Here is a 21,421-nt window from a genome sequence, read left to right as displayed (position 1 = left end):
GCTCAAAATTTTGGAAATGGGATTATTTCACTTTGATACGCAACTTCTATTTCACTAAAAACAAACAAAATGGCCTGACACATGACTCATAGCAAGCCAAAGTTTACAATTCTGTTCCAGACATCTATTACAAAAGCTGATTTTTCAACACTTTACACACATGCACAAAATTCTAAACTGCAACAGTTCACAACTACTCCCCCCTGTTAGGTCTGTGAAAATTAAACCAAGAATTTCTATCCATAATTTCATGACTGATATTTCCAGTTATAGTTCTTGTTTTGTTCCACTGTTAATAACAGACTATTGGATCCAACAAAACTCACTCTCACTCAGTGAAAATTACTTGGAGAAGGGTGTCCCACATAATTTATTACCTGGACGCTCACAAGCGGGGCTCAAATTTTTCTCAGATTGGTATTTCGCTGACAGCCCAAACAATCACACAAATATGTGGAACTTTAATCACCCATTCCGAAGAGACCAAGGAGCAGATTATCAAACTTTACGTGAAACTACCACAGCGTCCATCGTAACTTAAAGCAGATTGTAAACAAATTTGCAGGCTTCTCATTACTCTTGGATATGATACGGATGTGGTCACAGGGTTTAGAGTATTTGAGGTTCAGAAGAGAAAGAAGTTTTCCACCGAGTGTTATGTGGGGACATGTTGACAAGTGGAAGAAGAAGAAAAAGAAGAAGAACAAGATGAAGATAAGACTAATTTTGTTGAAGGAAGTAGTCCACTACACAATAATAACAAGGAATGAAATCTATCAAAGAAGCTAATCAATGTTTGAAAATATAATATGGGTAGATAAAAAATTCTATTCGCCAAGCAGTGGCAGGAGAAGACACACAAAAAAAGATATGGAAAGAGTCAAGCTTTCGGAGCCAGTGGCTGTTCTTCCTGACAGAACGGTTGAATGGAAAGGAAGAGAGGTAAAGAAGGATTGGCAAGGTTTAGGGGAATGGGTAGAGTTCCAGAAAAGTCACCTAGAACCCTGAGTCGGGGGAGACTTACTGGACCAGATAAAAAAAAAAGTACAAGAGTCAAAACTGTGGCAAGCTAAGTGCATTATACATAGTACACAGGAGGAGGAAGGGGTGGGGGAGGAACAGACAGGTCGGAAAACGAAAGACATATACAGGGTGTACATAAAGTTCAGAAACACTTTCAGTTATTTATTGCACAAGAACCAGACATTGTACAGCTACCATACATACGTACGTCACTTTGAAGAGAAACCCTGAAAGTTTTTTTTTTCCTATATACCGCCACAGCATAGTTTGGTAATTTACCGACAGTCAGTGCTAGTCGCAAACACGGCGAGTTCAGGTGCAGAGTAAGCTGTTTCATGAAATGGCCTCCCCAATCACCAGATTTCACTCCATGTGACTCTTTTTTGTGGGGACACATTAAACATCTGGTATATGTACCACGTCTACCACGTGATGCAGCAGAGCTCCGGGAGAGAATACAGGAAGCAACTGCTACAGTTGACGATGCCATGCTGGGATGGGTATAGCAAGAATTTAATTATTGGTACCATATTGACATCCGCCAGGTCACTCATGGTTTGCATATCAAATCTTTGTAAAAAGAAAATCAGAGTTTCTCTTCAATATGCAATATGCATGACATCTGCACAATGTTTAGTTATTGTGTGATAAATAATTGAACATCTTCTCTGACTTTATGTACAACCTGTATAAATAAAAGGGAGTGAATGACAGGAATAATTACTGAAAATAAATGCTGAGACCACAGACAGGCTAGATGGGCGGCGAAAGCCAAGCACAATTTGTAATGCCTGTCTCCACCTGTACAGTCCTAGCAACTGAAATCAGGAGAGAGAATCCAGATTGCATGTGTGGTTAAACAGGTACTAAGGTCACAACTGTCATATTGTGGCATGTGCTCTGCACCAGGATAGTGTATATTACCAATATACATCATCTGTCTATGCCCATTCATCTTAACCAATAACTTGGTGGTAATCATACTAATGTAGAAAGCTGAACTGTGTTTAAGTAACAGCTGGTACATTACCTCAACCTCCACCCACATTGTTCCAAATCTACAACATCCTTCCTACTCACTTTAACCAACTATATACTTACGAACAACTATTTTACCTCAGAGAGGCAGACATACAAACCAGGATTGCTCCTTCCTATGCCAATATTTTCATGGGTTGCTTGGATGGGACTTTCCTGGGGCCTACAAGCCTTCAGCCACTGGATTGGTTTAGATACAGTGACGATATCTTCGTAATGCACTCATGGCGGGGCTGTCCTGTTGAATTTTTTGGAATCTAAATACATTCTTGCTTAAAATTTCTATGCTGAGAACTGAGAAAGACCAATCTGTTTTACTCTGTAAAAAACTTCCTATGGCCAAGATTGCATAACTACTTTATTTTTGACAACCGGTTTCAGCAGGCTTTGCTGTAATCTTCAAGAATTATTGTTGCAAAACATGTTCATTGTGATTTGTAACATCTAAAGGTGATTTTTCAATTAATAGAATGTGTCAAGCTATTGTACATTTTACTGTATACTGTTATATATAAACAAAGATGAGGTGACTTACCGAACGAAAGTGCTGGCAGGTCGATAGACACACAAACAAACACAAACATACACACAAAATTCAAGCTTTTGCAACAAACTGTTGCCTCATCAGGAAAGAGGGAAGGAGAGGGGAAGACGAAAGGAAGTGGGTTTTAAGGGAGAGGGTAAGGAGTCATTCCAATCCCGGGAGCGGAAGGACTTACCTTTGGGGGGAAAAAAGGACAGGTATACACTCGCACACACGCACATATCCATCCACACATACAGACACAAGCAGACAAGGACAGGTATACACTCGCACACACGCACATACAGACACAAGCAGACATATGTCTGCTTGTGTCTGTATGTGTGGATGGATATGTGCGTGTGTGCGAGTGTATACCTGTCCTTTTTTTCCCCAAAGGTAAGTCCTTCCGCTCCCGGGATTGGAATGACTCCTTACCCTCTCCCTTAAAACCCACTTCCTTTCGTCTTCCCCTCTCCTTCCCTCTTTCCTGATGAGGCAACAGTTTGTTGCGAAAGCTTGAATTTTGTGTGTATGTTTGTGTTTGTTTGTGTGCCTATCGACCTGCCAGCGCTTTCGTTCGTTGAGTCACCTCATCTTTGTTTTTATATATAATTTTTCCCACGTGGAATGTTTCCTTCTATTATATTGATATCTTTACTGTATACTGTGTTTTTTAAGACTTCAAAATCACCTGTGAGTGCTACTTATATGGACAAGGCCATGAGCATAACGTGCTTTTTGATTGTAAACGTTTTATTTCTGACAAAACTTTGGATAATGAGCTACTTTTGATCCACTAACATGACAACTTGGCATGAGGTTACAACTCTCAATAATTCTTGAAGACCAGTAGTTTACAGTAACGTCTGTCTAACTCAGTTGTCGAAAACAAGTATTTATGTGATCTTGGCTATAGAAATATTTTTACAAAATACTTTCTCCCAATTAAATTTCATATGTCCTATTCCAAATCTCTTGCCTCATTTTTTGATGTTGATCTCATCCTCAATGAGCATCAGCTACACGCGTCTGTTCACATTAGACCTACAAACAAACAACAGTACTTACATTTTGACAGTTGCCACCCTTTTTACATCAAATGTACCATCCCACACAGCCTTTGCATTCCGGGCAAACGTATTTGTTCAGATGCAGACTCTTAACAGCATTACACCACCATTCTCACCTCAGCCTTCACTGTATGTAACTATCTCACCAGCCTAGTTCAAAAGCCGACACTCCAGTCTGTTACAGCCAATGTCGATTCCTCCAAAAACAACACAGAAGTACACCTCTTTTCACACAGTGATTTCCAGGTCTGGAATGTATTAACCAACTACTTTGACAAGGCCACAACTTCCTAAAATTGTGTTCTGAAATGAAGTCCATTCTGCCCGATTTTGCTCGCCACACCTAGAATAGTTTCTCATCACCAGCACCCTTCCCCTACAACTATCTCCACAATACACTTGTCAGATCCTACGCTCCCTCTGCTCCCATTTCCCTAGCCTATGAATACAAGCCCTGTGACCATAACTGTTGGAGACTTGACCGACACACTGTCCTACCACCTATACCAGCTCTGTAACTGGCAAAACATGTATTATCAAAGGGACAGCCACATGAGAAACAACCTGTTATGTACCAGCCATTAAGTACATACTATTTGGTCTTCTGCATTGGTGTGACAACTACCAAGTTTTCAGTTAGGATGAGTAGGCCCAGACAGATTGTGTATCCCAGTAATACACAATGTCCTGTTGCAGAGCACGATCCACAACATGACACTCGTGACCTCTGTGCCTGTTTCACTACACATGACAACTAGGTTCTCTCGCCTGTCACCAGTTTCTCCAACTCAGCAGGCAGAAAATGGCATCACAATGAGTACTGAATTCTCGCCACCCTCATGGCCTAAATTTACATTACTTTCTGTGGTTCCAGCATTTCTTTTCAGTAAGTATTCCTCTTCTTCACTCCTTACTATACATTTTATTTTCTGACCTGTCAGTTTTTTCCTGCCCCTCTCACCTGTGTACCACACATAACACACTTAGCTTTCTGCTCTTACTGCCTCTTACATAATTTTTTTAAAAGTAAATTATGTATTCCTTATTACCCAATTTTCCACATTTAAATTCTCAGGTTTTCAAATCTCATCTGGTGCAAGCACCAACAATCAGCCTTTCATTCTCATCCTGTCCAGTGAACCAGGGTTCTGGGCAACTTTTCCATAACTCTCCACATTCCCTAAACCTCGTCAGTCCTTTCCCTTCATCCCTCTTCCTTTCCTGTCGACTGTTCCGCCAGAAGGAGGAGCCACTAGCTCCGAAAGCTTGGAGATTTCCATATCGTATGTTTTCTCCTGCTGCCACTTGGTGAGTAGATTTTTTATCTATCCATGTTATATCATAAGAAATGAAATCTGAATTAAGAGATATGAAATCTACCAAGAAACAAATGTAATCCATAAAGTCAGTATAAAGTATTTACAAATGTTCTCAACTATTCCAAATTACATTATTTATGTACATTATGATTTTGATGTACTTTATTTATTATCACAGGGTTTAGCATTACAAGTATTTCTACTTTTATAATTATACTTAGAACACACCATAAACGACATCAATCGGCAGACTTTGTGACTATATGTCCCTAACTAAAGTCACAGAAAACTTAACTGCTAGCATCAATTAAGAAGTACTTTGGACATTAACATAGTCACTAGCCTGTTGAGTCAAATTATGTCCCCCTAAAAGAGGTATCTACATTGTATAACATACAATGGTTAAAACATAGCAAAGTGGAATACCTTCATTTGTTTTTCTATCTCTCAGAGCAAACACTTGGTCCACTTTATTCCAATTCAATTTCAGACCTGGTAAATATGAAAATTACTTCAGAGACAATCTTTCCCACAATCTTATTATTCAGACAGTAAAGTATGTTTTGCCTATTCCTATGGTGTAGTTAGTTTCACTAAAGAATTTTCCATTTTGCAGAAGAAATTTAGTCTTTAATTATCTTAGTACCACGTGTTCTAACAACTTTCAATCCAGCTAATAAACTTTTACTGCAACATTGATCTATACTCATTCAAAATAATGAGTTTATTGGTTTACAAACGTTCTTAATTTCACCTATCCTGCAGTAACTATGAAATTCTTTTAATTTCAACATTTCATTGTTTATAATTATAATAGTGAATTAATTAGATGTACAAGAAAATGAAATGGAGTGAAATTTTATCTACAACTTGTAGATAGTTCAGATTGCAAGGACACAGGGCTGCAACCCCAGCCCCCATGTTATTCAATCTGTACACAGAAGAGCAGCTGAATGGAATGGAAAACGTCTTGAAAAACATATTACAAGATCAACATCACTGAAAGTAAAAAAGACTAATAGAGTATAGTGGAATTAATCAGGTGTTCTCTGAAAATTTGTTTATGAAATAATTTTGGCATTTGGGTAGCACAGTAACTGACAATGGACAGAGGAGGACATAAAATGCAGACCGGCAATAATGAGAAAAGTGTTTCTGAAAAACAAAAATATTTTAACATCTAATAAAATTTAAGTATTAGGAATTCTTTTTGAGAAAGTATTTGCCTAGATGTCAGTCCTTCATGGAACTGAAGTGCAGACAATAAACAGGAACAGTACAGGTGAGAGGAGAACAGAAGTTTCTGAAAAGTTGTGTTACAGAAGAGTTCTGAGGGTAAACTAGACACCTCATGAAGAGCTACTGAACAAGATTTGGGAGAAAAGAAATTTGTGGCACAACTTGACTAGAGGAAGGGATAGACTGATAGACTTCAGCAGCAAATACAAATAAAAAAAACTTGTTGAAATGTTGCTCCCAAATGAAGATATCACTCTACTAATTTCCCAAGAAGAAACCAATACTGCAATTCACCAGGAAAGTCTTTTATAAAAATCTTTACTGAGAAGTGTGAAATTGAGTGAAATGGTATAATTCAAGCAATAATTGAATAGTGAAGACAAAGAAAATTATTAGTGTGGAAAATTACATGATAATGTAAATATGTCACAAAATTCGCAAGCTGCCTACACATACTTTGCTCTCTGTTAAAATGGAAAGTTAAACAATTTGTACAAGTTGCAAAAAGGGATGATCATAGGACTTTGAAGAAAGAATACTAGCATTTCTGAAAAGTGAAGTTTGTAAACTGTTCATATTTCTCTGTGGTGAATGTGTATGAATGGCCTGTACCTGAATTTATAGGAAAGGATACCAACAATGCCTGTGCTGTCACAAGCAATTCTGGCGTAAGCCAGTTTGAATTCTGGTGGTGGACGAAATATCCACTGCCATCATTTGGCAACCAAGGGGAGAGAATGTAGCAGCATTACGTTTCTGATCACCAGTCTTTGCACCAATGTCCTGATTTAAATTACAAATATTTCCACAATTTCTCATGGAGTGAGGGGATGTAACACTGTTTGTGGGTATCCATCCATCAGATGAGGACATTAAACTCAGCAATTACATAGGTGCTATCGGAGAGGAGCAGGTTATGTGCTGGCACCATGTTTCACCCCCCCCCCCCCCCCCCCAATCTGTCTAAAAAAGGACGAAATATAATATATTTTACTAAACAGAATAGAAACAACACTGGAAAATCATTTAGGTGAACATCAAGGCGGGTTTAGGGAGGGCAGGTCATTTTCTGAACAAATACTTAATTTGAAGTCTATCATTTGCCACAGATTACTGAATTACTGTAGTAATATTTGTTGGTTTCAAAAGGCCTTTGATTCTGTTGACATACTACCTATAGACAGAATAGTCAGAGAATTTGGTGTAAATTCTAAATTAGGAAATCTAATTCATGAAACACTTACAGACACAGTATCTCAAGTGAAATTTGTGGGAGAAATATCTAAAGGCTTCAAAATAAACACAGGTGTACAGCAAGATGATGGCCTCTCCCTATTTCTTTTTAATTGTGTTCTACAAAAACACTGAAAATTTAAAACGAAAAACTGAACAAATATAAGATTTCGCCAATATGATTGGCAAGAGGAAACAAAAATAACTTATTGGAATAAACTGTCTTGCATTTGCAGATGACTGTTATACTTTCTGAAAATGTGACATAGGCTGTAATGCACATTAAACTTTTAGGAGAAGTAGCCAGTAGTACCGGCTCATTAATTTCTGCAGAAGAAGCTAAATTTTGAACACTTTTCTGAAAACGGATATTAGTCAAATAGAAAAGCTTTACAATTGTAATACCTTTGGAAGATAATTCAATAAATGGTTTGGAAGTAGCAGCTGTAGAGGAAAAGACACACAAAATGGAAAGGGCCTATGGTATAATTGAAGAACTAACAACAAATGATGCAAGTCAAAAAATGCAAAAATAAGGCATTAAAATACAGAAGTAAAGACAGAATGTCTATATGCAAGTGAATGTCTAGCACCAAACTATAATTTAGATAAATAGTAAATACCTGAAATATGAATCATTAAGAAAATATTAGGCTCACAAAAAGCTATGGAAGGTTGAAAATTAGTAGTAGTGATGAAATTTATTGAAACATAGAAATAATTCAGAAGTAATGAGAAAATGAGTGTCGTTTATATCTAATGCAAGACAGTAGATTAACCAAAAAGGTCTTCAAATATTTGTGGTATAAGAAGTCATCAACAAGTGGATACACAAAATAAAGTAGTATTTAGAAAAAGTAATAGAAAAGCTGAAGAAACAACTGGCAGAAATGGTCAAGGAAAAAATATTGAATATGAAAGGATTACATGGTGGGAGAGTGAAAAAAGCTTATCTGAAGCTGGCAGAAGACAGGAAGAAAAAAACATTGTGAACAAACAAAACACTGTGAAGAGATAAGCAGATGGGAAAAAAGAACAATGAATAAGGAATTGAAATTAGCATATAGGCCTTAATTAGCCTATCCAAAGGGATCACAGCTAATGGTAACTGAGATAGTGAAATTAAATGAGGTGGTGATGTGCGAATCAGGCAGGAAAGAAGTAGATGAATTTTGCTAGTTGGACAGCAAAATGACTGATGATGGCAGAAGCAAAGAGGATATAAAATGCTGTATTTCAATAGCATAATAAGCGTTTCTGAAAAAGTGAAATACATTAACACTGAATATAAATTTAAGTGTTGGAAGTCTCTTCTGAAGGTATTTTTCTGAAGTGTGGCTTTGTATTGAAGTGAACCATGGACAATAACTAGTTAACGCATGAACACAACAGAAGTGTTGGAAATATGCTGCTACAGAAGAATGCTGAAGGTTAGATGAGTAGACTGGGTAACTAATGAATAAGTATTGAATCAAAATGGGGAGAACTTTATGAAAAGAAGGTGTAGGGTAGTAGAACACACCCTCAAATATCAAGAAATAGTTAATTCAGTAAACACAGTGGGTAGGAGGGGGGGGGGGGAGGTAAAAAAATATTGAAGAGAGAGACTAAAGCTTCAGCAGGTTCAAATGGACATATGTTTCAGCAGTTATGAATAGATAAATATACTCGCACAAGACAGACTAGCATGGAAAACTTTACAAAAATAGTCTTTCGACTGAAGGCTACAACAACAACAACATAGTGATAAACAAGCTGACAGCAATGCACTTTTGTCATCCGAAGTTTTCCAAACCTTTCTTCACAAGTCTTACATACGTCTTCTTTCTGTACAACTCCTAAGCCAGCACAAATCACTGCAGTGGTAGTGCAGCAGAAATAAAAATTGATCATTTTCAAGCATCTTCTACAAGGTGCAAAATAAACAGTAGATCATTAATCAAAAGGTCATGTATGTAGCTACAATATTTAACAGAAAGTGCATCACTCTTGTATGAACTGAGGTACACATCACATGAACAAAATGTTAGTTTTACTGAAAATTCTGTATGATGTATGTGTCGAGCAACTTAACAATTCTGTTCTTTTTATTTTATATTTAATATCAGATTAACAGTGCCACTGCTCCAACTCTATTGTCAACTTACTTTGCTTTACCAAGGGATTGGATAAGAACCTCTTTTCATACAACAGTAATAAACTTACTTGAAGTTTACTCAACCTTGTAGAACTAACTGAATTTTTTACCCATTTCAGAAATAATATGGTTCTGAATATTGCGCTCTCGCAGTACAAAAATTAGCATTCCTTCTTGCAGCAGCATAGGAGATTACTTTAAGCAAAGAAACAGCTAGTAATCCCAGCAATTAAAGTTTACCATGACTTTTTTCTTCTTCATCATCCTTTTCCCCATTTTCATCATTGCATTTCCTAGCTTCACACCAACTCCTAGCAGCAGCAATTAAAGTGTTATGCATGACTTTCATTGTTTTAGTTCTCCTCATTTGCACTAGCCTAATGAAAACCCATCTCACACACAGGCACTGCATTTTGGTAAACAGAATCTACTTTAGCTCAAGCGTGTGCCTCTAAAAATAATAAGTTATATTTTTAGTTACCATTGTGTAAATGTCAAGCTACCTGTCCATCAGCAGGTATCAGATATCCCTACTCATATCAGCAGTAATCGAGCAGGTATCATTGCATAATATTTTCACTTACCACATTGCAAGTTATGTTCAGTTCAGTAGCTGAAAGTATTAATCAACCACAAAGCAGCAAACATGCGCGAAGCTTCTTTGCACCTGTGCGTCCAGTACGGCTGGCTCTGGAGTGCTACTGACCTTCCCTGTCAAGAAACGCCACCACTTCCTGACACTCCCTCGTGCCACCGACCCACAGCACGAGGCGGGCATTCACTGGCGCGGGACCCCGGGCAGGGGGTTCCCGGTTCCCAGCAGGGAGGCAGCTCGCGCCTCCCAGGTAAATGAGTGAAGGGGACGAGATGCAGACTGCAAGCAACAACCGCTTATAACATGTGCTGTACCACTTCTGGTCAACTGTCTCCAAATCAAATCACCGCCAACGCTGCTTCACTAATAAAACTGTGATACCTCACGTGTGCTGCATGAACTACAATAGGGTGGTTATATGAAGATACCTGTATTCCTCTATGTTTCGTGCCTTGCAGCAAACGACAGTGTATTGAAAAATTGCATTCCTGCATCTCCATTGCACCTTTCTCACTTTTACTTCAAAGTACAAGACACATTGCAAAATCTGCATCGATTTGCAGTGGTATCGACAACAGAAATAAGATATTAATACTGTTTCAGTTGCATCAGTATATCATACATTTGGGTAAACAGCACTGAGTAGGGGCCCCTCGTAGCTCAGTGTTAACATACAGGTAATAGTGCAATGTACAAGTAAACCATGACCACTAGTGCTTTGCAAATGTGTACATTGCCTCCTTGGATAGGGTTCAGAGTGGTGTTATGGACACACATTCAAAAAGGTTCTATCCAACATGATGTAAGGAAAGTTTTAAAAATACCTCATCATCCACTCCTACATATTTTTTATCTAGGCATAAGGATGGAAAATTGCTGTTAGCTATCTGGCAAGTACCAGTATTCACTGTTGGGCTGCCTGGTAAATAGAATTGTATAGTAAATAGGGGTCTGTTGTTACAGATGTTATGTGACTACTTTCTCTGAAAACTGCCCATGTAATGAGGGAAGTATTAAGTCACCAACAGAAGATATACTGCAGCTACTTAAAAGAACTGAGGAAACGCCAGCCATTTTCGATTTAGCAGCTCTACTTCTAATTTACTGCTACATGTTGCATTTAGATGGAGTAATCACAAACAATATTAATCAGTATAGCAACAGAATATTGTTGATCTAGTGTCCAGATTAAATTCCTATGATTAGCTTATTCTTTGTTAATGAATAACTTCACTTGTTGCACATCCCTGACAATTCTCCTCCTTGGTTGGGGTCTATGGGGCACATCGGATGAATGAATGAATGAATGAATGAATGAATGAATGAAGAAACGAATGAATAAAGAAAGGATGTTGGTGAATGATGCAACCAGCCACAAGTGGATAAAATAACAAAGAATGAATGAATGTGTACATTTTTTCTCTGGTTGGATGGGCAGGAAATCCTGCAATATTTTATGAAACTCATTAGCACTTTCATAGAGTTTATTTCATGAGAGAGCACTGTACAAAGTGGCACAAAGAACGCTATAAGTTTGCAGCTATGCCATACTGAAAAATCTGTTGTAGCAGAGTATCTTCTAATAAAATCAACTCCAAATTTTACAGAGTAACAGCCCTAAAGTCAAACAGACAAATCATTTCTGGAAAATCATTAAAAAATGCTATTGAAATAAAACAGCAGATAATATCTACATGAAAGTCGTGGGCTTACAGCAAAGTATGGCATCAGATATGGTAGGCATAGTGGATGGCAACAGTGATTATGGGTTTAAAGGGACAAAACATCTTCCTCGTTGCACTGGAAAGTCATGTAAAATTATTTGAGAGAAAGGATAATTGTCAGGTCCAGGGTCTGTGACTGTAATTAAAACGTACTGTGTTTTTACCGTCTTATATAAAATAGCTTTGTGGACTTTATTTTAAGTTGCCTCATTTATTGCTTGCTAGTTAACTTGTTAATTCTGGGAGAAGAGGATTCATGCCAACTGCTTGATATTTAAGGTACTGTCTGCTAATGCAATCAAAGTTAGTTTGCCAACTGTGTACATCCATTCAAATCTTGCTGATTTTCCATCTCGCACCACAGTCCCTTTGTATCATTACACCATCAAGCATTGTTTTGAAACTGAAATGCCACAGCAGGCAAATCTCATCATCTCCTTGTTGAAACTTTGGCACGTTTTCAGTAATGAGGCCTTTTTTTCTTCTCTTTTTTCTATTAATACTGGAGGGCTTGGTTTCTGCCTCTTTATTGGTAAATAGGTGTGTAATTATGCTCATAGCCCTTTTGTGTTCAGTTTCATGACTGAGGGGTTAAAGGTCATTTATGTTTTAATTTTTTTTTTTCCCCTACAAGGTAATAATAGCAGTTACTAGCACCACACACAGAACTGTCTCTATTATCAATGAGGTGTCTATATCTGATTTATGCTGAGTAACTACCGAGGACGCAGTCAATTGGATTCTGAGACCACAGGTTGCACTGCCCCTTGACCAACAGTATCCACGTGGGAGGGGGGAAATTATATATTAACTGGCTGTCCAAAAATACGGTAAGGTGAATTGTTAATTTGTTTGTGACGCAAATCATTCTTGTTGTAGTTGTCATATTGAAGCAAAAATACTGTATACAATTTTATGCATTGTTCTGTCACATAGGTCTGTACAAAAAAATTTGGTGTCCTAATAATTATATTGTATCTCATTATATGAACTGAAACTTAGTGATAAGCAATTAATTCTCAATGAACTGCAACAAATTCCCTTGCCTCTGTGATTTGCACTGTTGAAAGTATTGGCTTCCATAATTGTGACAGTTAAGTGCAAAGTTTATTTGTTGTCTTTGAACATAGATATTTTCATAATCATATACAACATTTTGTTTCTCCTATGTTTTCAACAGTATAACGTAGGTCAGTGTGACAGTGTATTAAAGTCTTACTTGAATGCAAAGTAAACACAGCAGCACATGTTCAGGGATGTGCACATTTATGACATTTAATCAATTTGGGACTTCTTGTGTTTGTTCTTAATATGTTTTTTAATTAACTGTTGAAAGTTTTCAAGTAAGTTTTTCTTAATTTGTTTGTTTGATCTTTTAAGTATAAGTTATTCAATAAATATTTTGGTCACGAATAATGTTCAACCCTTACTTGGGCCTAGTCCTCCCCCTCCTAAGACAACCCCATGCAGTAACTCTGTACCACAGACCACAGTGCATAAGTAGAAAGTACTTTAAACCCACTCGGGGCATGCACTGCAGTGAAAGGTACCCCCTCCGCATCTGCCCCAGACACTGAAAATGAGGTGCGTAAAATTTTATTATAAAATCCTCTTTCCTTCAGGAAACTTATGAACTTTATTAGCCGCTATCCCATCATCAGCAAGTACGATGGCATCATTCCGAGAGGTTTTGAGGGAAGTACACCACACATTGATGGATCCTCTAATTACTCTCAGATTGCTGAGGGCTGTGGGAACCCACTATTCCACATCATAGGTTTTCAAAATTTGATGTTGCAGTTGCAGTCTTAGGTCTGTACCCGGTACTCCAAGTTCAAATTAGTGTCCTGTGGTTGCATCTTTAGCAAATTTGTCAGTGAATTCATTTCTCAAATAACAACACTTCCTGGTGTCAGGGTGAATGCTACAGTAGTTCTGGAGCTGTGAAGGTCAACTAATAGGTCTTGAATATTAGGAACCACAAAGTTTATGGGTTAGGGTCAAGATACGCCCTGTAAGAAGCTTATGGAGTTGCAACAAATCAGGAAGTCCTCCATTATGAGAATTTTAATATACTGCAGAGCCTGTGATATGGAGACAAACTCCGACAGTGAATACACAGCATGCACTTGACAAAGAATACTTCTTGTGCTCCTTCGTGTATGCAGCATCCAGCCATCCTGATTTAGGTTTTCTGGGATTTTCCTGAATTGTTCAAGGCAAATATTGGGTTGGTTTCTTTAAAAGGGCATGGGCAATTTCCTTCCCCGTCCTTCCTTAATATGAGCTTGTGCTTAGTCTCTAATGACCTCATTGTTAATGAGACACAAACATCAATCTTCCTTCCTTTCCTGGCATGTGCAAAAGCATAACCAATCCTATCAACTTTCAACCCATCTGTGCAGAGGCATGTTGTACTTGGGTGGTTGTGGAGAACCAGATGCAACAGGCATCTGAGAATGGGTGGGATGAGCATTTTCCTTATGGCCATAGGTCCATCCAAGCAATCAGACTGGGTACACATCACAGAGGTCGCTGCAGCAGAGACTCCCATTGTATCCTAGTGGCTCCACCCATTTTTGTGTGACAAACGATCAGAACCGACAGACTATGACCACACAGTTTATCAAGAGTTGCTGGCATCTGACCCTCAGTGGTGAGCTACCAACTCCCACCAGGAGGCTGTCTATGGGCCTCATATTGGAAGGCTCCAGTTGCCAACTGCACACCACCGCAGTGAAACAAGCTCAGTATTAACTGTGCTGCTGACTTAGAAGCGGCACACCCATAGTCCAGGCAAGATAAAACCAATGCTTCATAGATTAGCAGATGAAGTGTATGGTCTGCATGCCAGGAAATGCTGTTCAAAAATCTGAGGGCATCAAGTTTCCTCGTGCAATCTGCCTCAAGCTGACACATATATGGTAACTCACTAACTTACTGCCCCATACGAGGCTTATGAATTCGAAAGTCTCAACAACTTCAAGTAACTGTTTATCGAGATAAAGTTCTGGGTGCAAGTGCACAGCCCCGAGTCTGCAAAAGTGCACAACACAAGATTTTGTGGGAGAAAGTTGAAACCCACAGTTCAGAGCCCAGTTATGTACTTTCTGCACAGCCCCCAGAAGTTACCTCACTGGAGTGCACAATGATGTAGCTCTGCAATACAAGCAAAGGTCGGCATCCGCATATAGAGATGGTGCAACCGTGGGTCGCCAGTTGCGAGGCCACCAATTGCAATGCCAAAGAGGGTACGTTCAGATCCAGTACCTGAGGGGCCCCTGTTTCTTGCATGTATTGACTGCTGTGGGTTGAACCTATCCAGATGCAGAACAGTCGCACGGCTAGCAAATACTGGATAAAAATGGGTAAGCAGCACCAGAAGACCCACTCTTGTGGTGTGAACAGGATATGATGGCATCAGGTGTATTTTACGCCTTCTGCAGGTCAAAGGATGCCGCAGTAACGTGTTGGCAGTAAGTGAAAACACTACACATTGCAGATTTGATATGAATCAGTTGGTCTGTGATGGACTGGAATGCCCAAAAGCCACTTTGAAATTGTGATGAATGTCTTCTGGCTTCAAGGTACCAACATGGTCATCAGTTGAGCAGTCTTCCCAATAATTTACAAGGCTCATTTGTTAGAGAGATTTGTCGATAGCTAGTCAAAAGTTGAGGGTCTTTTTGCAGTTTTAGTATAAGAAAATAATGCCCTCCCACAATGGAGCTGGGAGGAACTCCCTTTCCCATCAAATATGATTGAAAAACCCAAGGAGGTATTTAATGCTGTTGCTAGTGTTTTTAAGGATTTCACTGTTGATTTACTGGGTCCAGGGGTGTTTTATTAAACTGAACAATGTGTGATACAACACTTCATGCACACAAGGATAAGGAGTTTTGCTCCATCTGGCATTTCCAGGTAAGGAAATTAGGGATGGTAGTTGCTGCTTGCGGACACTTCGATGAAGAGTGCTGCAAAATGTACAGCAAGATCTCAGGATCAGTACAGGTGTCGTCACTGAGGGAGATGCCAAGAACTACTGTAGACTGTGGGTGGCTACAAATGTAAAGGAGTTTAGTCCATACTTGAAACAATGGGGTGTAGGCTCCTGTAGATGATACATACTGCACCTAACACTTAAGTTTTCCATTTTCATATCAAAAACCATGTCTTTGCTTGAAGTCTCTTGAATGCTATTAAATATTACATTGAAATATGGTGTTTGTGCCACTGAAGTGCCCTTTGACACAGTCTGACAGCTGTAGCTGTTTCTTAGGATTACTAAGATACGTGTTTCCAGTGAAGAAGGTGTGAAGAATAGGATACTGTTCCTTCCAAAGTGTGTGTAATTGTGTCAATAGTATCTTGCAGAGGCCAGCCAAGGCTCTGTTCCTAAGGGACGGCCACCTCAGTTGCCTGTTGCCTACTGAGCTGCGAGCTGCTTCTATTAGGACTGAAATGTCCTCCGCCACCTCGGATATGTTTCGGGAATGCAACTCTCTCTCTCTCTCTCTCTCTCTCTCTCTCTCTCTCTCTCTCTCTCTCTCACACACACACACACACACACACACACACACACACACACACACACACAATATCCCTTAAAACCCACATCCTTCTGTCTTTCCCTCTCCTTCCCTCTTTCCTGATGAAACAACATTGGGTTGCGAAAGCTTGAAATTTGTGTGTGTGTTTGTGTGTTTTTTTTATTGTGTCTATCTACCAGCGCTTTCTTATGTGGAAAGTCACAGCATCTTTGTTTATATATATCTGTGTGTGTGTGTGTGTGTGTGTGTGTGTGTGTGTGTGCGCTGTTCAATTTCGAAGATGGCCTTGTTGGCCAAAAACTCTCTTTCCGACAGACTTTTTGTTGTACCTAACTTCGACTGTGAGTAGCACCTATCTTTTTCATAATACTATTCAGTAAAATGTTTGATTCCCATAGCCTCATTCAGCTTCATAATGAACAGTCTAAAATTTAATCAATGGTTTTAGTTATTGTTACACTGCTATGTTAAGCAATAACTGTGTGCAAAAGATAGACTGAAAGTTAAATATTCATTACATTTCTTAGGTGTCAAACGGTTCAAGATACAAAATGAATTTTTGGCAAATGATAGCATGCCAAGTGGATAGTATTGTGCCATATAGTTAACATCCAAAACTTCCTTACCTACTGTGATACATGAACGACTACAGATTGTTTTCAAAGAAATAACGTAATATTATTTTAACAGCCCTTGATAGCTGGTGAAATGAGAATTATTATATGGGTTTGTAACAATGTAAGTAAAGGAATCGTACTTTTATTTTATACTGAGCATTAGCTTTTTATATGCTACTGCCCTTACTTGTCCTGAATAGTTTGATTAATATAGACTGTTTCAGGATTCTATCACAATTGTAGTTGCATGAGCATGTTAGTGAGATGAGATTGTGTAAATGTTTGTGCGTCCCAGGAAAAGAAGCTAATTCCAACATGGCAACAAGGTAAAGACAAAAAGATGTACAAGACAGGTGAAAACAAATTGTTCCTGTTGTTGCAGTGTCTGTGTGATCCAGTACTCATTGTATTTTTAATAATAAATGGTTTATTTGTAAAGTTATTGGTCACCCTGGTGTAACCTGTTAATAGAATCATCTGGAGACACTAGCTGTAGCTTATAAGTCCTACAAGATTCGCATTTGTGTGAAGTTTTCAGTGTAGAACGTTCCCCTTCCACACTATCCCATCCACGAGCAATGCCGCCCCCTCCCCTCCTCCCTCCCCCCACTACTGTTGTTGCCTTCCCTATCCTGCTGCCTAACCAGCTGGATGCAAGTAACACTGTACAAACTCTATAACTCCTATAATCTTTTTTTTTTTTGACCAGTTTTAAAATTGCTCTGGAGGTGAAAGACCTTGTTATCACATGAGGTGTGGATTTTGTTTGAAAAGTTTGACATTATATTGACTGGATGGAATTGTTCAAACTCGATCTTAGTACCTTGATAAGACAGATAGCAAAATGTTTTGTATTCCTGGATTTTTTTCTCCCTCTTGGAAACTGAACATGTCAGTGTATGGGTGGGGGTGTTCTGGTCATTAGTGCAGCAGGAGGATGCATGTGCAAACCTCTGGCACTTAAAACATATCACAGAAGGCGTATGTTTTGACATCACACCTACAAACAACGACCTTAATTTTCTCAGGTAAAACATTTTCATTGAAGGCTAACATGAAAGCTCAGTGTCTACCGTATTATCCTCAGGCCATCTCCGAATGTGACAAACAAAATGGACTCCACGACACTCTAGGTTAACATGCAGTTCTTCATCTGCTTGTAGCATTACATGCCAATGGAAGGTGATACCCTGAATTCTGTTGGGTTTGTTATGAGGAAGAGGCAGAAACTGTTACATCCCCAAGCTTGTCACAGGTCTAGAAGCCCATGTAATTGACTAGCATTAAAAGTTTTGTTCAACAAAGATCCATTTCCCATTTTCTCTATTCCAGTAACTTTTGTGAACCTATCCTCAATCTTTTCAATGAAAAAGAGTGACTTTGTCGTCGCAAAATATTCTGTGTCACTTCTGGAGCGTACCGAGAACTGAACAAACTGTGCACCTACATTTTTCCTCACCTGTCTCTCATTCCATGGCATGGCCAAAGAAACAAATGCCACGGTGTTGTAAGCTTCTGGATTAAAATCTATCTGCTGAGACAGCTACACCACTCACTCTGAGAGGCTTAAAGGTGCCACAGAGAGACCTGGAGTTTTAACGCAAAAAATATAGAGTGTTTGGCTTCATTAAATTCAAGAAATATATTTTATAAAAACAAGTAAAAATAAAGCTAAGTTCAACTTGAGATTCTTCAGCTTCTGGCTTAATTCATGATGAAACAGTTTGCGGGTGAATTGCCAGATGTCAATGTCCAGTGGACAGTGTCTGTTGGACTCTGATGTCTGGCCATTCACCTGTGAACTATTTCATTAAGTTAAACTTCATTTCTCAACATAATCATCTCAATTATTTAGATTAAGTATCTGTCATATCTCACAATGAGTTTTATAATTTCTGCATCATAGGTGGCCACTAATGGTACATTATGCCAATTATTCACTGAATTCTACCCCTCCACACCCTTTTTAATCAATTGTACCAAGAAGGGTAAGAAAGAAAAAAAAAAGGAAAATGAAACATTAAGATGAAAGTTTCCTCAAGAGAAAGCAGCAGAAGCTACTCAGTATGGATACCACAGGACAGAAGGTACCTGGAAAAGAGCCCAGGAAAGTTGGGTGAAATCTCTTGCATATATTATACACCCCGCACAAAAAAAGTTCTGGCCTGGCTGCTATGTCATTCTTTTGCAACCATGTACCACTGCTTGATTTGTTTCCTTTGCACTGTATGCAACATGATGTTCACTAAATATTATTTGGCTGTTTTTACTATGAGAAACCAAAAATTAATGAACTAGCCCGAAACCTGCACAGACGTGAGAAACGCTGGCCACATCACAAAGTGAAACTATTCAAACACGAACTGTTCATTTTGAGAGTGATTTTTGCGGACAGGAGGTCTCCCAATAACATGTTTCTTGTCTCCTGTTTAGTATAATCCAACATGTCAGCAGACACCTCGAAAATCCTCGTGGATAAGTAGGAATGAAGGTTGGATGGCAATGAATTTTAATGTTATGCTAACAAACCCATCCATTCTAAAAACTTTATTTAATCTCTTCATTTACATTAGAACCAAACACCATATTTCTACTCATATCTAACTGCAAATTCCCCGAAACATGCTTCTTTTTTCCTTATCAAAAATGATGCGTGATTTTAATAATAGGAGTACAGTGTCACATTTTTGAGAATTTTGTCATAGGAACAATATTTTTTATCCTACCATGAAACCTCTGTCAGTGGCTTATGTAATCCACAAAAAGAGACATTCTTCATCTTGCTGTGATGATGAGCATCTAACAGCCGTTTTGTACCTACTGGTAACCACTACACTTCTGAAAGTAGTAGCTGGTATTCCTATTACTATTCCGCTAACCTCAAGTAACTTCTGCCGATTATTATTTTAGTGCCACGTAAATAAATCAACAGATATTTCCAATACAGTATCTGACAACAGTGAGGGACTTTTACTTTCATTTTCAACACAAAAAACTGTTTATATGGCAGTGTTAACTCCTGTATGACAATTTCCTAACCTACTGAATAATAATTTCCCACCTTGGTCATCTTTGAACTTTCTGAATACCAGGCAGTCTTTTGAGTTTTTCTCTACTACTGTCACATCTACAGTAAATTCTGCTCAGTCATCTTTGTTCTGCTGCTGCATCATTATGAAACATGGGGCACTTCGAGAATACAACATATCAATTATTAACTTCTCGTAGTTCCTGAATCTCCCGCTCTTCTACCTCTTATTTCTATCTACTGGAACAATAGACCTGATGTTTCAATTTAGTCTGATTCCTGAATCTTCTCTTTTTCCCCTTCATTGGAACTTCTGTCTACAATACAGGCCTACACGATTCTATCATCTTAAAGACAGATGCATGCACTACTCTTGTAGGTCTTTTCTTCTGCAGTTATCAGTTAACTTACAAAAGTTAGGCTTGCTTCTGATCACTGATGGATTAGACAGAACACTGAATGTATGAATGAGTCATCACTTGCATGAGAAAGTCCCTATGGCACAGTCTCAAACTAAATATTGCATATTCAATACAGTACTGAAGAATATACCTTTTCTCCAAATGTGTAAAGCATATTACTGTACAGCTGTGTCATTCTTTTGTATATATACATCAAATGCCGTGGACCTCACCAAGGACATTTTCAAGTTTGTGGAAAGAGTTAAGTTATAAATTAGTGAGTACTTGCTGAAAACGATGTCTGTATTTACAATCTGCTGTCATTAGTCTGTTCCATCACAGTTACGATTCAAAAGGCGATAAGTGTCAAGAGGCTTGATGCAGAACATTGGTTACTTGGAGCTCTGACATCCTCTTAGATCCACATTTTGGTAAAGTGAATCACGATAGACCCCTGCTTGGCACCAAATCGCACATCGAGACATACAATTACTATGCAATTACTGCAGTCTGAAAAGCATTTCTGCTTCTCTGATCTACTTTAATTTCTTTGAACAACGGTTTTCTGATCATCATTCTACGTTTCTGTGGATAAATTTGCTCTGGAGACTTCGATGGGCGGGTAGGAAACGTTCCCATTTTGAAAATTTCTTAAGCATCGTGTCTATTGTAAAGTAAGTAAAAGATGTACTGTACTTTCATCATTTAAATGTGACGCAGCAGTTATTAGCCTAATTAAAAACCAGTAGTTGATAATTTGGTGTATTTCTGTGGAGTATTCACTGTATACAAAACTGATGTTACGGATCGTAATTACTGAAGCAGCATTAGTAGTGATTCTGATTTGGAGACTTCTTCCTTTTTAACAAATTGTAGTAAGTTTACCTCTGTCGATGCATACTGGCCTCGGCCTTCTGTAAT

The 21,421-nt window shown here is 38.5% G+C and overlaps 1 protein-coding gene across 1 annotated transcript in view; it reads right to left on the bottom strand.

Annotated features, from left to right (window-relative positions):
* Positions 1–21,421, bottom strand: part of LOC124605857 (rho guanine nucleotide exchange factor 26-like) — a 188,642-nt gene that overhangs the window by 88,526 nt on the left and 78,695 nt on the right. Inside the window, 1 exon segment of the mRNA XM_047137792.1 lies at positions 10,292–10,459. Within this exon segment, the coding sequence (XP_046993748.1) occupies positions 10,292–10,459 (168 nt within the window).

The sequence above is a fragment of the Schistocerca americana genome, chromosome 3 (genome assembly GCF_021461395.2).
Source record: "Schistocerca americana isolate TAMUIC-IGC-003095 chromosome 3, iqSchAmer2.1, whole genome shotgun sequence".
NCBI lineage: Eukaryota > Metazoa > Arthropoda > Insecta > Orthoptera > Acrididae > Schistocerca > Schistocerca americana.
Note: the sequence above shows the minus strand (reverse complement) of the source record. Positions and strands in the feature narration are given on the sequence as shown.